General features: G+C 37.9%; 1 protein-coding gene and 1 long non-coding RNA gene across 2 annotated transcripts; one reads left to right on the top strand and one right to left on the bottom strand.

Moving 5' to 3' along the window:
• The first annotated feature begins 3,742 nt into the window (after positions 1–3,742).
• LOC113344521 lies at positions 3,743–4,312 on the top strand. The gene is made up of 2 exons (XR_003357854.1): positions 3,743–3,801; positions 3,923–4,312. It is a non-coding gene; the product is annotated as an uncharacterized LOC113344521 (long non-coding RNA).
• A 1,516-nt stretch (positions 4,313–5,828) lies between these two features.
• LOC113344556 (rop guanine nucleotide exchange factor 7-like) lies at positions 5,829–9,136 on the bottom strand. Its single transcript, XM_026588510.1, has 7 exons — positions 8,228–9,136; positions 8,016–8,132; positions 7,761–7,915; positions 7,406–7,480; positions 7,028–7,321; positions 6,566–6,925; positions 5,829–6,472 (listed from the first exon to the last, which is right to left on the bottom strand). The coding sequence occupies exons 1-7, from the start codon at positions 8,523–8,525 to the stop codon at positions 6,029–6,031; spliced, it is 1,743 nt and encodes a 580-aa protein (XP_026444295.1). The 5' UTR covers positions 8,526–9,136; the 3' UTR covers positions 5,829–6,028.
• Between the last annotated feature and the right edge of the window lie 6,045 nt (positions 9,137–15,181).

Raw genomic sequence — 15,181 nt, 5'->3', positions numbered from 1 at the left:
AAATACACCTGTTTATATTTTTGGACCTAAGCAAATTTAGGACTTCATCATCTATATAATGTGCCCAATGACAAACGTGTGAGAGGGTTAACCTGGATTTAAACCCGAATAAACTCCTCTGCTCCGTTTCCTAAATTATCTTTTAGGTTCATTTTGTGTTTTAGCCAAGTTCACAATCTACCACTTGGGTCCATTAGTGTAGGTTATTTTTTCTTAAAAGAGTTGCTTATCGGAAGGTTCCTGGCAAATTTGATCAGGTGCTGGCATCTGGTTATTGGAAAATTAGAGATGGCACCTTGACTAATAGTTGACTATGAACGACTCACTTTCAACTGAATTTTTTGTGAAGTTAGCTACATACTTTTTACATGAAAGCACAGGAAATCTTCCGAGCACCGGCATAAAATAAAAGGTTCGGATTTGAGCATTAATTCCTAGCTAGTAAAGCGAAACTAGGAATGCCATCGACATTTCATTTTATCCATCGGTATTTAGAACCACTTATGTATACTCAAATTGTACTATTTATAGTTCTCAATAATCAGAACAAAAATGCCACCAGGCATTTCATTATTTTGTGTGTAGGTAATTATCAGGCATTTGGAAAAGGGGATCGAGCAAGTAAAAAATGGATAAGCGAACTATTTTATTCATCTCTCGGTTTGATCAAACATCCGTATAATATGTATTGTGTTTTTCTTGACTTAAAAAGGTTGAGTGTATAAAAAAAAATGGTAAAAAGACTAGAAAAAAACAGGCCCACATTTTAATTACAGTGTACCGTTTAACAGCAATCTATAACTACCTTCCAGTGAGTAACTAATTCCCGGAAAAAAGTAGTTTTGAGATTTTTTTCTTTCCCACACCATACATATATCAAGTTTTTAACTTCAATTATGACTTCTTCCCTGGTCTTTGGTCTCTTTCTTGGCATGCCTCTTCCATTACGTTCATCCCAAATTGCCCAACAAATCGCAAATAGGATAAGCGGCCATATCTTTCTTCCTTTGTTTCTTCCTTCCCTAAACTTCCAGGATTGTAACTGTTGAGTCATTGTTCCTGCTTGAACACATCTTATATTGTATCTTCCAATGAAATAGCTCCATATCTCATGAGAAAATTCACAGTGCAGGAAAAGATGATCCACTGTTTATGGCTGTAGATTGCAGAATGCTCATAAATAGTTTTGAATTTGGCATCCTCTTCTTAGTAGAATGTCTAATGGTGGAATGGAATACTGAGCCACAGACCAAATAAAAAATTCAACTTTTGGTGGAACCATCTTGACCCATATGCAAGAGAATGGGATTGTATGTACAATAGTGTCAGGTAGCTGCTGCACTAACCAGTTGTAGCATGTTTTGGAACTGTATCCTCAAGGTTCTGTGCATATTAGTTCATCTTCAGCTTCTTCATCTAAAATTGGTGGAACACCCAGCACTGCAAACAGCTCAATCATTTCTGGAATTTCAGCTTGTGTTAGATTTCTTCTCAGCTTGAAGTTCCAAGTATCCGCAGCAATCATATCTTTGATGGAGGCATTCTTCTATGTGGCTAACTTGAAGATGTTAGGAAACTTTAGCTTTAGAGATTGAGATCATGCCCAGATATCTTCCCAAAAACTCACCCCTCTTCCATTATGCATTGAGATTGTTGAAATTTATTGACTACATTTTTCTGCTTTTGAATGTTGTTCCATACTCCTCGTCCTTGAGATTTATTTGAATCTCTCACTGATATGGCACAAGCGGAAGCGATAAGAGAGAAAGAGAATCCACTCCTTAAGATGATGATAGAAACCCCAATCCTGGAGCAACGACGACGATAGTGACTCTAATACAAGAGTTAATCAATAATCAATGATATTAACCGAACAACTTAACAGTTTCATTTAATCAATAAAAGCGAGCTAATCCAAGCTAAAGAGAAATGACAAAAGAAAAGGTTATTTATAGCCTTCAAATCTAAAACCCTAAAGTCTAGAAGTTTCCTAAACAAGATAAACTAAATAAAGAAGATAATTATCCTATTAAATATAATACTGAAATTGATAAATGTCCAAGATTTATACAAATCTTGGAATATACGTGACTTGTCAAAATATGTCCCATATCAGGTTCTCCTACTGCGAAGAAACCCGTCTCGAGTTTACAACTAATTAGACAAGTCTGATATGAAGAACTTGATTGTCCCTGTATTGGTGCTTTAGTAGTGTAACTTTCTTTTAAGTTGTGCGTGGGCACAACAAAATGATTACTCACTTGTACACTCTGGGTGTAGGCCAGTGCCGATATTGGCCGAGGTGTTACCCCCAGATTTAGTCACTCACCTGTGTACACCTGTTACCGATGGACTGGTAACTCGTACATAGATCCACGTGTGACGCCCAGCGACTGGCCTTAGACATGAGGGGGCTTGTGAAAGGAAAAATAGTCCCATATCGCTATAATCTGCTTAATTAACTTAAATATAATATGGAAGGGCTGTTCCACTCATTGCCAATTGGTTTTCAGTTAAATGCCCGTTGACTTTACCACTTTGCTTGATTGTTTTCATTTTCATGCATGTATCCCTAGCTCTTATATAGGGAGGGAAACTGAGAAATGCAATAAACGGGACCAGCAGTTTAGTATTGCATGCATGCATGCATGGAATTTCGATACAAATTCATAAATGCAGGACTGACCATGAGATTTCGCTGCCCCTAAGAGCATCTCCAATGCAAGGGGTAAAGGTCTTAAATTAGTATGACACCTAGGATTTAAGACTTTTTGCACCAAAGTTTTATCTCCAATGCAAGGGTGGGGGTCATAGAAAAAGATGACATGGCTTATTGGGGGTAAAGGACAAGGTGGAAATAAGACTTTCTTCATGACCCTAGGTCTTAAGTCCACATCATCTTTTGTCTCTTAATTTAATTAAAAAGTGTAAGATAGTACCTTGTAGATTGGAGATGAAAATTAGGTAGAGAGTGTTATTTTTATTTTATTTTTGTCATGTAGTGAATGACCCACAAACAAAAGGTATAAATAACTTCTCCACATAGGATGACCTTGACCTCTAACATTGGAGATGCTCTAAGAGAAAGAAAAATCTGTTGCCCCATCCCCATGATCTTTGCTACATTTACCGGTAATACTTCTCAATTGTTGCATATATTAAGCAAACGATAGTTGCAAAATGTTTATCGAAATAGAACGTAGTTCGCAATTTTTACATATATCACACAAGAAATAGTTTATAAAGTACTAATTGTTGGAAAAATATGTATTAATTATTATTTGAGCCCAGCTTGTAGAGCTGGCAAACAAGCCAAAACCCGCGGGTTAACCCTTGCCCGACCCGTGAAAACCCGAACCCGGCTCGGCTTGTTTCAAAACAAGCCGGGTTCGGGTTGGAGAAATGTCGGCTTGTGAGTAAACGGGTTAACCCGTCCCGGCCCGTGAACCCGCGGGAACCCGTGAACTCGGTTTCTTTTTCACAACACCAGCAAATATCACAGTCTTTCCATCACGTACTCCTTGCAAATATCCATCACTCTGTTCACTCGAGCCTGTCAACAATACCAGCATCCACCGTCTCGAGCTCTACAAACCATTAATCATCTCCTCCATCAGATGTATGAAATAGCAAACCCAACTCAGTCCGTTTAACAGCTCCGTAACTAGTGACTAAGCCATCTCCACTGTACACAAGAAATTGTCTGCAGAAACATTGATTAGGATTTGATACTTTCTATTTGTGTTTTTAAGAAAACTTCCATTCCAGAGACTTGTTCGTGAAATTGCCCAGGACTTCAAGGTATAGAGACTTTGTACACTGTTGTTGAATGCTTAATTTGATTGAATTGGTTTATTAAGTTAAACAAAGATAGAATATACTGATACTGATTGAATGTGGACTGTGTGTTTGCTTTCTGCAGACTGATTTGCGTTTCCAGAGTCACGCTGTGTTGGCATTGCAAGAAGCAGCTGAAGCCTACTTGGTTGGTTTGTTTGAGGACACTAACTTGTGTGCCATCCACGCAAAGCGTGTCACTATCATGCCCAAGGATATTCAACTTGCTAGGAGGATCAGAGGAGAAAGGGCTTGATCAACCAGTGCTGATGATGGTGTCTGGGAGGAGGATGTGTTTAGTATATGGTGTCAGTTTATTATACATGTTTTTTCTTTTGGGTTGTGTTTTCTGGAAGTGCTAGTAGCGAGGAAGAAGATCTTGAACCTATATGACTATTATGTTAGGTGTTATTTTGCTGTGGTTCTACACCACTAGTAGAACTTGAATGACTATTATGTTAGGTTTTATTTTCCAGTTCTTCCACACCATTAATAGTGTACAGCTGCTGTTGAGATTGAGAAGCCTGGGATTCTTTATCTTGGTGGTCGTGGTTCTTCTAGTCTCTTGTGCAGCGGTTTGAAGTTTGAAATTTTGTTTCTTAATATAATTCTGTTTGTTAAATGATGGTATTTTGCTGTTTTGCGCTCACACTCGTACCCTTGATCTGGAATTTCTTAGTAAGTTGGTTACCCCTTACTAAGGAAAATTGATTAGCACTAGCATCGATCACCACGGAACCTTCCCTGTTAACGAAACACAGCTCCCATCATCACGATCACAATCTACGTCTGAATGACCTTTTCATCACCATGACAAGCTCAGCTGCGAAGAAGTTGAACTGCGTACAAGGGTTGTTGAACGGGCGGGCTAACCCGTGAACCCGCGGGTTAAACCCGTTACGGGTACGGGTTGAAGAAATGACAACCCGTGAAGAATTTCAACCCGCGGGTTTCAACCCGTATTAACCCGAACCCGTGGAACCCGCAACGGGCAAGCCCCGGCCCGCCCGTTTGCCAGCTCTACCAGCTTGTTGTTAGGTTACCAACCAAAAGCTTTGTAAGATGATCTAAACTTATTTTTTAACTAAATAAAATTAATTTATTGTTTTATTTATGAATGAAACTTATTAGTCCCACGTCGTGTAGTTTCTACTTTTAGTTGTTTTAAAAGACCATATAAGTTTTTTAGTCCCATATAGGGGAATTCATCTTTTTAAGTTGTATTTGTCGATTATATAAACAAATTCACTACTTTTGTAAAATCTATGGGAAAGGGGTTGCTCTATATTTTGGAGGGACCCCTTAGGGAAAATATTTTATAGTGTTTCTTAAGCGTTTGCGATTTTCCTTAACGGTTTTTTCGGAGTTGCCAAGCTCAAGTTGAGCATCTACTACATATGTTAGTAGTAGGTGTAGAAGGGTGTTTTATCCTGGAGATATATCCGTCCTGTGAGGGCTATAACATTTACTCTTGAGTGTAGTCGGGCGCTAATGTCTTAATGGCAACGTGTTGAACACGTGATTCACTATGTTTTTCCAAAGTTTTGCCTTGTTGCTGTTGTGGACATATGGGAAGCTCGTTTGTTTCGTCAATCGATCACTTCCATTATAAATGAGCTAAGTATCGATAACTTTTGCTTATTTGATTTTTTCTTTATTTTGATTATTGCACCCCGACACTTCTTCTTATAGAGTTAAGGTGCATTTCTAAAGTGCACGGTTTTATTGTTTTCTGTTGGTACTCTTTCAGCAAGTTATTTGGGTTTTGGATAGTTTATTAATGAGACTGTCAAGTGTTAATGTATTACGCGCATCATTTTCAAAATGCATCGGTTTGATTACATCCTAATGGATTTTTTTTTGGAATGGAATGAGTTTATTTTGAATGTATTTTGTTATATGCATTTTGGTATGGAATTATATGCAGCAATAGTTGTTACTACTAGTATTGGGAGTCATACTGTTGCTACTTGCTAGTATACATTACAGGATCAAGTTCAGCCTCTTTATAATGTCGAAAAAAAATCAGTATCAAACTGTCACACATGACATAAAACTCATCACACAAGAACAAAACACAATAGGATGATTTTAGCATGATATCATCGCTCTCAAATTTACATCACATTTCCTAGGACAAGTCTATTCTTCTGTCAATGGGGGGAAGGGATAATATGAACAATTTAAGTCATCAACTGACCACCCTACTTGAAGATGATCGAAACGAGCCTGGGATAGAATCTGACGACGCATCTGCAAGATTCCCTGCATTTTTGGTCTTAGTCTCAGCACCAAGATAATCTGTTAAGACCTTCTTTACTCCAAACCCACGGTGATACGGCTTGGCGCTGTTCAGGACTCCTCCATTTGCAGGGCTAACCATAGGTGCTGGTGAGTAACTCGGAGTGGTATAAGCCGTTGCATAGGGAGTAGTACTCGAGAGAGGTGCAGAAGAAGAATGTGGAATGGAAACCTTCTTGTGAGCAATCACGCTGATGGTAGGAACTGATGATGACTGATCTGAATTCTTGGACAAGTCGTCTACATACAGAACATCATCGATACGAGCTACAATGTTAAACGCTAGGCTTTCAAGAACTCGTGAATAGCTCTCCAGAATGGATTTTCCAACATCCTGTAAGAGGTAAGAGTTTTAGATTCTTTGGAGCACGGAAATTTCGGATTAATTCATTAAACAAAAATTTAAGCAGCAAAACTGTTATGAAACCTTATTGAATTGGATCTTGCTCATATCCAATGTAGTCTGAGAAAGACCAGGGAACTGCTGCTTCAGGCAAAGCAAGAGGCTTTCAGCTCTGTTTGCAAGCAATTCCCTCTTATCTCCGTCACCCATCAAGTCTTTAACCATCTCCCACGACGATTTTGGTGTGGACCTGGTACTATTATTGTTTGCCGTTCTCGAGTTTGTTCTTCGTCGCCACACATAAATGGAGGCTTCAACCCGATTAGCAATCTCTAGAGCCTGGTGCTCCGGTGTTAGATCGAGACAATTGAGAAGGCATTCTGGAGAGAACTGATCTGACGTAATGTAACGGTATATAACATCTCCTAAGCTGGCTCTCCCGTTCTGATATACACAAATCAAACATTCAAATTTTGACTCGAGGTTACTTACTATACATTGCCTCATCCGACATTGGGAACCAATTACAAGTGAGATCTGTATTACCTTTGGAAGAGCTTCTAAGAATGATTCAGGCACTTCCATTTCGGCCAAAGCAATGCTGTTAATGGCCATGACAGCTTTAAGGATTTGGGTCGTGCAATCACGCTTATGCTTCAACTGTTTCCGTGAACTTTCCTGGAGACCTCCCAGTGGTACACGAGGTACAGGTAGCCACCACTTCTGCTCTTGGCGCTGCAAGGGACGTTTACGGAAAGAGGCCGAGCCATCAGCATCTGGAGCTTCTATCCCTTTGTCAACATACCAGAATTCCGTGTCTGTAAAACTATCTAGTATTTCCTGCCGGAAATAATACAATGTTTAAACAAACAGTTCCTGCCTAAAATGAAAAAGAAAATAAACAAAGAGGCTGATGAACCTTACAAGAAGCATGTTATCCAGTTTGCGAAGAGCGGGAAGATTGATACAAATATCTGACCGGGGTCTGCAAGTCATGACCTGAGTCATAAATGTGGAAAACGTTTAGAATTAGATAAGAAGGCATGAAGGTCGTTCGCATGCCCATCCTAAATTGGAGCTCTATGAGTTACCCAGACATTGACACTAACAAGCACTGCATAGAGATTCAAAATGCACTTGGATGATCATAAATCTGCAGATTGATACATTCTGCATAGAGAATGCAACTAGTGTGAATCAGCTAAATGTGGGTCTAACTGCTAGTGATTCAAGGTGACATCTTAGCGATAAATTTGTAGACTCTAGTAGGAAGGATTACCTCAAGCTTGGTTCCGTCGGTAAATGTTTGCCAGGAAGGTATCAATTCGATAATGTGGTCACTGACACATAGAAGGCATTCCATTTCTCTTTGCCACATTGATTTCTTCTCCGGTGATACAGGTTCTAACCTCCATAGCTGCCCAAAGAGGGTGGCTGAAATTGAACAAAAGATTGAAAATAAATTCAAATTAAGTTGTTGTTGCTAATTTGTATGATGCAAAGAAGACAGGATGCAATTAAGTAACAGTAGTACCGCATAGATTGGTAATGGCGTTTGAAATGGCTAAAGCAGTGCAAACCCCTTTGCCAGAGCCAGACATGTCTTCACCAAGTAACAATTTTGAAAATCTCTCCTTCATCATCTCAATTTCTGAAGACAATGAAACAAAGAGAAAAATCAGTGAATTAGAAAACAATATTGGGGTGAAAATGAAGGAAGAAGAGTTAAATAAAATGGGTACCGACCGGAAATTTTGTTAGTAGAGACTTGTTTCTCTAGTTTGTCTATTGATTTGGCTTCCGCAACATCCAAATGGGGTTTCTCAGCATCATCTTTGATGACATTATTATTGGTTGAATTGTTAGTAGGCCAGTCCAATTGCGGCGGCGGAGAAGAAGATGAGCTACTGCTGCTGGTGGTGCTATTACTGTGGTTCCGGCGGTCCTCAATTGATGTAGATGGTGATTCAGATGATATGGAACACTCTTCTTCCGCATGAATTTCAATCTCATCTTCTCGGATAATCAAAGACGATAGACTCATATTTTCTTCTTCTATTTTCCCTTGATTACTGTTGTTGTTGTAAACCTCGTGTGTATAACAGTACAGAAACCCCCTTAAATATCAAGTAGCATTCACAGATTACAAATTAAACAACAGTGAAGAATGAGTGGAGGTTAATGGAATGTTGCAATCAATCAATGGATTGAATTAGTTAATTAGTGGGTAGAGAGATAGATAGGGTGTTGCTAACAAACTAACAAACAAATTAGGTTTTGTGTTGGAGTAAACTTGAGGAATGGAAATTGTTAATTTATAGTATAATAGTAAATGGAGTGAGGTTGAAGGTTGATGATGATTACAGATTTACCTAGAGAGAGAGAGAGAGAGAGAGAGAGAGAGAGAGAGAGAGAGATGGAGCTTGCTTTATTCATTGGTAACACTTATTCACATGATATTTGTGATTGTTGTTGTTATGAGGAGGATGAGGAGCGTTTTCTTCTTTGTCTTTTATCTTCTTCTTCTTCTTCTTCTTCTTCTTGTTTCTCTGGTCTAAGACTCTACCATTATTCTTCTGTTTGGTTCAGAGAGAGAGAGAGAGAGAGAAAGAAAGTGGTTCTGTTTTGTTTATGGAAACACTCTAGTAGTCTGGTCTGAATCGAACAAGAGATTGAAAAGAAACAGAGAGAGAGAGACACTAGTTCAGAATTGATAGAGGATACAAACGAAGAAACAGAGCTCGAGTATTTAAATAATACTAATTTTTTTAAAATGGTTATTCAAAAATAAATAAATAAATATTCGCCCGTTTGAGTTTAGTCCTCGTGTAAGTGACGGACGGACGGATCTGTTCTTTTTGTTTAGTCTTAAACACTCACCTCTGGCGAATTAAATGAAGACACGTACAAAGATTGTCTTATCTCTTTGTCAATTTTTGGTTAAATTCTAGGAATGGATAATTCACTTTTACTTTTTCCAATTTTTGCTATAATTGGTTTTAAATTTCCCCTTTATTATTGTTATTATTAGTCCGTTAGCAACTATTAGATTCATCTGACTGGCTAAGTAAACTTAGTTGCTTAATTCCGGTGGGTGCCCTTACCTGAAGCTGCTGTGCACTAGTATCGGCCGGTGTTGTGTGTCTAGAATGAGAGCTTGAGACTTGTCCTTTTTCGATTAGTTGATTAGCTTAGAGTTTCTCTTTCCTCCGAGTTACATTTGAAACCGTTTTTGGAGGATAAGAAATGTATTATTGAGGGTCTTAACTGCTGCGGCAGATGTTAATTGTTCAAATTCAATCCCTTTAATTGCTAATCGTATTAGAACAGTACAGGTAACTCATGCTTGCCAAAGTTCAACTAGCTACATGGATCACCTCACCTCATCATGTTCAAGTCTTTGACGAGATAAGCAAGCACCCGCGAGTCAAATTTTAGCTAACAACAAACAAGGTCTAGTAAATAAAAGTGCCTAGTATTCAAATTCAAATTTCAAAAAATTTGTTTAATGTCAAGGAAAGAATCATAGAAATGTGAAGAAAAAAATGTTCTACTATGTCTGCCGTTAAGCAAAATGGCGCATCGTTAACTAAATTAGTTACTCAAAAAAAATAGACAATAAGATACCCCCGGACACTGTTGTATGTTTAGTTCAATTCAACCGTAAAACTTTGATTTGCATGTTGTATTACGTCTAGGTTTATTTGAATTCCAACCGTAATTTTCAATTTTGCGTCTAGGTTTAGTTGAATTCCAACCGCAATTTTTAATTTTACGTTAAGGTTTAGTTTACTGAATTTTCCTTTCGTCAACCTAGCCGTAAATTTTAATTTTACGTTCAGGTTTGGATTGATTCCAACCGTAGAATTTTATTTGCATGTAGTTTTACGTCCAGGTTTCTTTTAATTCCAACCGTAGAAATTGATGTTACGTCCAAGTTTGGGTTGATTCCAAACGTAGAAATTGGTTTTACGTCCAGTTTTGGATTGATTCCAACCGTAAAAATTAATTATTATCTAATAAAATTGAATTAAATTAAATTAAAATTAACTAAATAATGATATTTGGTCATTACAAAATTATTTAAGATAAAAGATCTTTGATATTACTTATGTATGATCAATTTTTGCCCTATTAAACAACGCTCCTTTAATAAAATGTGACATCCCAATACTAACCTTCGTTCACAGATGATTGTTCAACTCAATCAATCTGCCTCATCTCTGATCTCAAAATGGGTATCAAACAAATTGAAAAGCAGCCTTAATATCCTTAAAAGCCTCGATATCTCTAACCACATACGATACGAGTAAATGAAACAAAATAAAAATGCTACTACGAATTAACGTACCGGCAACGGCTTGAATGCCCAGGGGATAATAATTAATAATTATTATTATCATGTGAGTGGACTACACTGTAGCCCGGGGATTATTATGTTGGTTGTTTCTTGAGTTTTGAAAATGAAAAAGCAGTAATGAGTTTTTTAATGAATACTAGCCGTTTGTGATATGCTCCCACCTAAAAGTTACATCTTCGTGCCCTCCTCTCCAGTCCTGCCTGCCTGGGAATCATTTCAAATTTTTGAGCCAATAGTTATTGACTTATAACAATAGCAAACAACATTATAGAGTTATATCTTTTCCCGCTCATTTTTGATAGAAAAAGTCAACAGTCAACTACACAGGGATGTGCCATTAATCTTTTGTGTAAAGGAGGGAGGATCTTGTGTTGTTGATTACAATTTAGATCATGGGCTTACTTATAGAGACACAGTGCTTAAAGTAAGTAACTAAGGTCCGACCACTTCAATTACCAAAAATGAATGAAGATAATAAAGAAATAGACTTTTTTTTTTACTAGGAAAATTAAGTAGATTAAGCCAAAAAGAAGTTTACAATTCAACTAGAAATAGAGGCACATTATCCTTTCATTCTTCCGAATGAAGGAATAGACATAGATAGACCACATTGGTCTCCCCTACTGGATCATATTTTGTTAGGGGTGAGCAACGGACGGACGGTTGCGGATTAGGGGTCACCCGCAACCAAACCGTCAAAGTTACGGATTTGGAAATTCAAACCGTGACCGGCGCAATCACCCGCGGATTTGTCCTGTGCGGATCAGCGGATTTTGCGGGCCGGTTACGGATTAACCGCGGATTTGATCACAAGACATCAAAAAAGAAACTAAGTACAGAAAGAGTACTAATTCAGTAATTCAAAAGCAAAAGAATACTAATTCAATAATTCAAAAGCAACAAAGGACATAAGATAGTTAACACAAAAGAGTACTAATTCAAATGCAACAAGTCTGGTGCAAAGCCATATGAATCTCTGATGCCAAAAACTGAAAAAGAGCCCTTGGATTCGAGTACTAGTTTATTCAATCCGTGATAGATATGTCTGGAATTTCCTGCAAGATTTCTGCCGCATCTGTAAAATGAGGAGTTATAGATAATCAGTAAACACTATAAGGCAGATATAAGGCAGCAATAAACAAGAAGAAACAAAAACCAATCAACATTGGTTAGTAAAGACCATTTAAAAGGGCTGATCACAACTAGACCGCAGACCCAATCGACATTGAGGAACAACAAGCCAAAGTATTAAGATTGATTATGACTAATCAAATTCCAAGGAGACTAATAGAAAGTTATGCCCGCAGACCCTATAATGAACTGATCAGGTCACATTTGCACACAAAAAGTTATGCCCCATAGGCCCGAAAGTTGTAGCATCACATCAAAATATAGCAAAGTTTGAGAAATCAACTTAATTAGTGCAAGGCTGATCACAAAGAGAAAGATGCAAAAACAAAGGAAGCAAGGTTTGAGAATTACCTAAGTCAATTTTTTCAACCGCTTCTATCAGTTCCTCGAGATTGATTGGTTTATCTAGAAGCCAATTTTGAGCACAGATCAGTGCTTGGACTGTTTTTGGCAGCATGGAACTTCGAAACTCATTAAGAACACGACCACTCATGGAGAAAGCTGATTCTGAAGCTACTGTTGATACTTGGATAGCAAGCACGTCTCGAGCTATCATGGACAAGATCTTATACTTGGAAGAGTTAACCTTCCACCAATTCAGAATATCGAATTGTTGATTAAAATCCTCTCTTTTCTCTGAGAAATACATATCCAGCTCTGTTTTTCCCTCCACTGTTTCTTGATGTTTTTCAGACTCAACAAATCTGTTGATCGGATTCTGAGGTTCTAGTGAACGAGAAGTCTGTAATGAAGCTGTTGGTCTTGAATCCGTATCATCCCCTTTATATAATAGTGCATACTCCTCAAACATATTTGTTAAAATAAGTTTCACTGGAGTCATCATCTCATGGACCTCGTGGTCAACTGTAACATGATTCTCTTTCAGTAACTCTGTCAAAGCAAATCTAAGATAGGCTTCCTTGCGTCGTGGGTCAAGCAACACAGCAATGTATAACACTTTGTTGATTTTATCCACTGCCCAATACTTTTCATATTTAAGAACCATCCAGTCAGCCATGTCAGACAATAACACATTACCATTCTTAACCCATTCTTGCAATACGTCATTAATACAAATTACTTCGTCGAGGAATAAATTAGACGTGACATAAGTTGATCCAGAAAATTTCAATGTAGCATCATAGAAAGTTTTTAGTAATCTAACAAATGCACGAGTTGTTTCCCAATCAGAAGCAACGGGCCATACCTTAGAAACTGCTGGTACTGCTGGTACGTTTGTTTTACCTCTTGTTGGTGGTCGAGGGGGATTAAGAAATTTATCCGCATACCCTAATTATTGAAATTGGTAGAAGGCCTCCTCATATTTTTCAGCTGCACTCAACATATGGTAAGTAGAATTCCATCTAGTCTCGCAATCCAAGCTAAGAAATTTGGTGATGTTAATCTTCCGTTGTTCACCGCATTCCTTAAACTTCTTCAATCTTTCTGCTGATCCTCTAACGAACTTAACGGCCTCGCGTATCCTAGAAATAGATTCATTATACAAATCCATACCGTCTTTAACCACTAAGGCAAGGATATGTGCTGCACATCTAAGATGCATGTGCTCTCCTCCCAAAATTGCATCCTTCCAACCCACAACTCTCTTGGACAAATAAGCAACTGCTTCATTGTTAGAACTAATATTATCAACCGTCAAAGTGAATACCCTTTCAATCCCCCACTGTAAAAGACAAGCTGCAACTGTTTTACCTAATTCCAGACCAGTATGATCCGTAACTGGACAGAAATTCAATATCTTCTTCTTTAACACCCATTTCTCATCAATATAATGACCTGTCAACACCATGTAGCTCATGTTTGTAACTGAAGTCCACGTATCAGTGGTGAGACATAACCTTCTACCATACTTTTTAAATTCAGCTTTCAATTTGTGGTACTCACTTAAATACATCTTCATGCAGTCTTTAGCTTCAGTAAAACGAGAAGGAACATCAAACCTAGGTTCTAGTTGATGAAAAAATTCTAAGAAGCCTTCACGCTGTATAAACATAAAAGGTAATTCATCTTTGATGATCATTCTGGTGAGGGCTTCTCTGCATGCATCTTGGTCAAACGAGTGATTCACAACGGAACGAGTCTCACCATTATCACTTACTTGAAAGGCTAATTGCTGTTGTCCAGGTGGAGTGTAGTTAGGACACCTTCTTTGCTTTATATGGTTGTTCATGTTTGTTGTTCCATGAGAGTTAGAACCCCCTATATCGTCTTTACCCCATGAAAACTTCCTTTTACAATGATTGCACTGAACTTTAGGTGGCTTAAGATCAAGACGCTTATCAAAATGTTGCCAGCAGTCTGATTGCTTCTTACCAGAAGCTTTCGGAGGCTTTGAAACTTCAACCAGAGATGATGGTGTAGCTGTAGATATGCTCTCGACGGTTGCCGGGTTAACTGTAGCCATGCTCTCATCAGGATAGTCAACAGGAATAGAAGGTCCCTCAGTACTTGAAGCCATCTGCTAACAAATTTAACACATTAGGTAAATGAACACAACAAGGAAAACACATTCTAAGAGATTAATTCAATTGATCTGTATATAGAGAAATATTGTAGTCTTTGATAGAGAAGTGTGGTCAAGCAAGTAAGCTCATGAAATAGTAGCTCAAGGTAAATAGACAGTGCTCTCAGATTCTCCTGTTCATACCCATTGACAGTAGATATTGAAAAATAAGATTGACAGAATCAATGATGCAATGATCTATAAACTAAAAGAGTTAAAATCAAATCAAAGATGGAGTAACTGAGAACCAAAAACTGTAATATATGAGGACAAAAAGATATGCAAGATGAACAGATAAACTGAAAGGAATTTAACTATTATGCGAGAATGCTTAACATGTATATTACATGGAAACAGTGAGTATGAAACACAGGGTGCAGCTAAATGAATATAACAAATGAAACACATGGAACAGATAAACTGAGATGTACAGAGATAAGCTACAATTACAGATTACAAAATGATTAGATGCAACCAGATGAATGGCTACAAAATGCAAATAAGAAGATATGTTACAGAATGCAGAGATAGCAACATCATACCCAAACAATTGTAGCACTGACAATACAAGCTTCACCACCTACCCAAGGATTTTAAATATTGTTCTCCTGAAGATTCTTCTCTCCAATCCGTGGATCTGCCTTGTTTCATAAATAACATACATGAATTAGACAATCCACACCCA

Source organism: Papaver somniferum, unplaced genomic scaffold (genome assembly GCF_003573695.1).
Source record: "Papaver somniferum cultivar HN1 unplaced genomic scaffold, ASM357369v1 unplaced-scaffold_79, whole genome shotgun sequence".
NCBI classification, from domain to species: domain Eukaryota; kingdom Viridiplantae; phylum Streptophyta; class Magnoliopsida; order Ranunculales; family Papaveraceae; genus Papaver; species Papaver somniferum.
The sequence above is the reverse complement of the archived record's forward strand: the minus strand, read 5'-3'. Positions and strand labels throughout refer to the sequence as shown.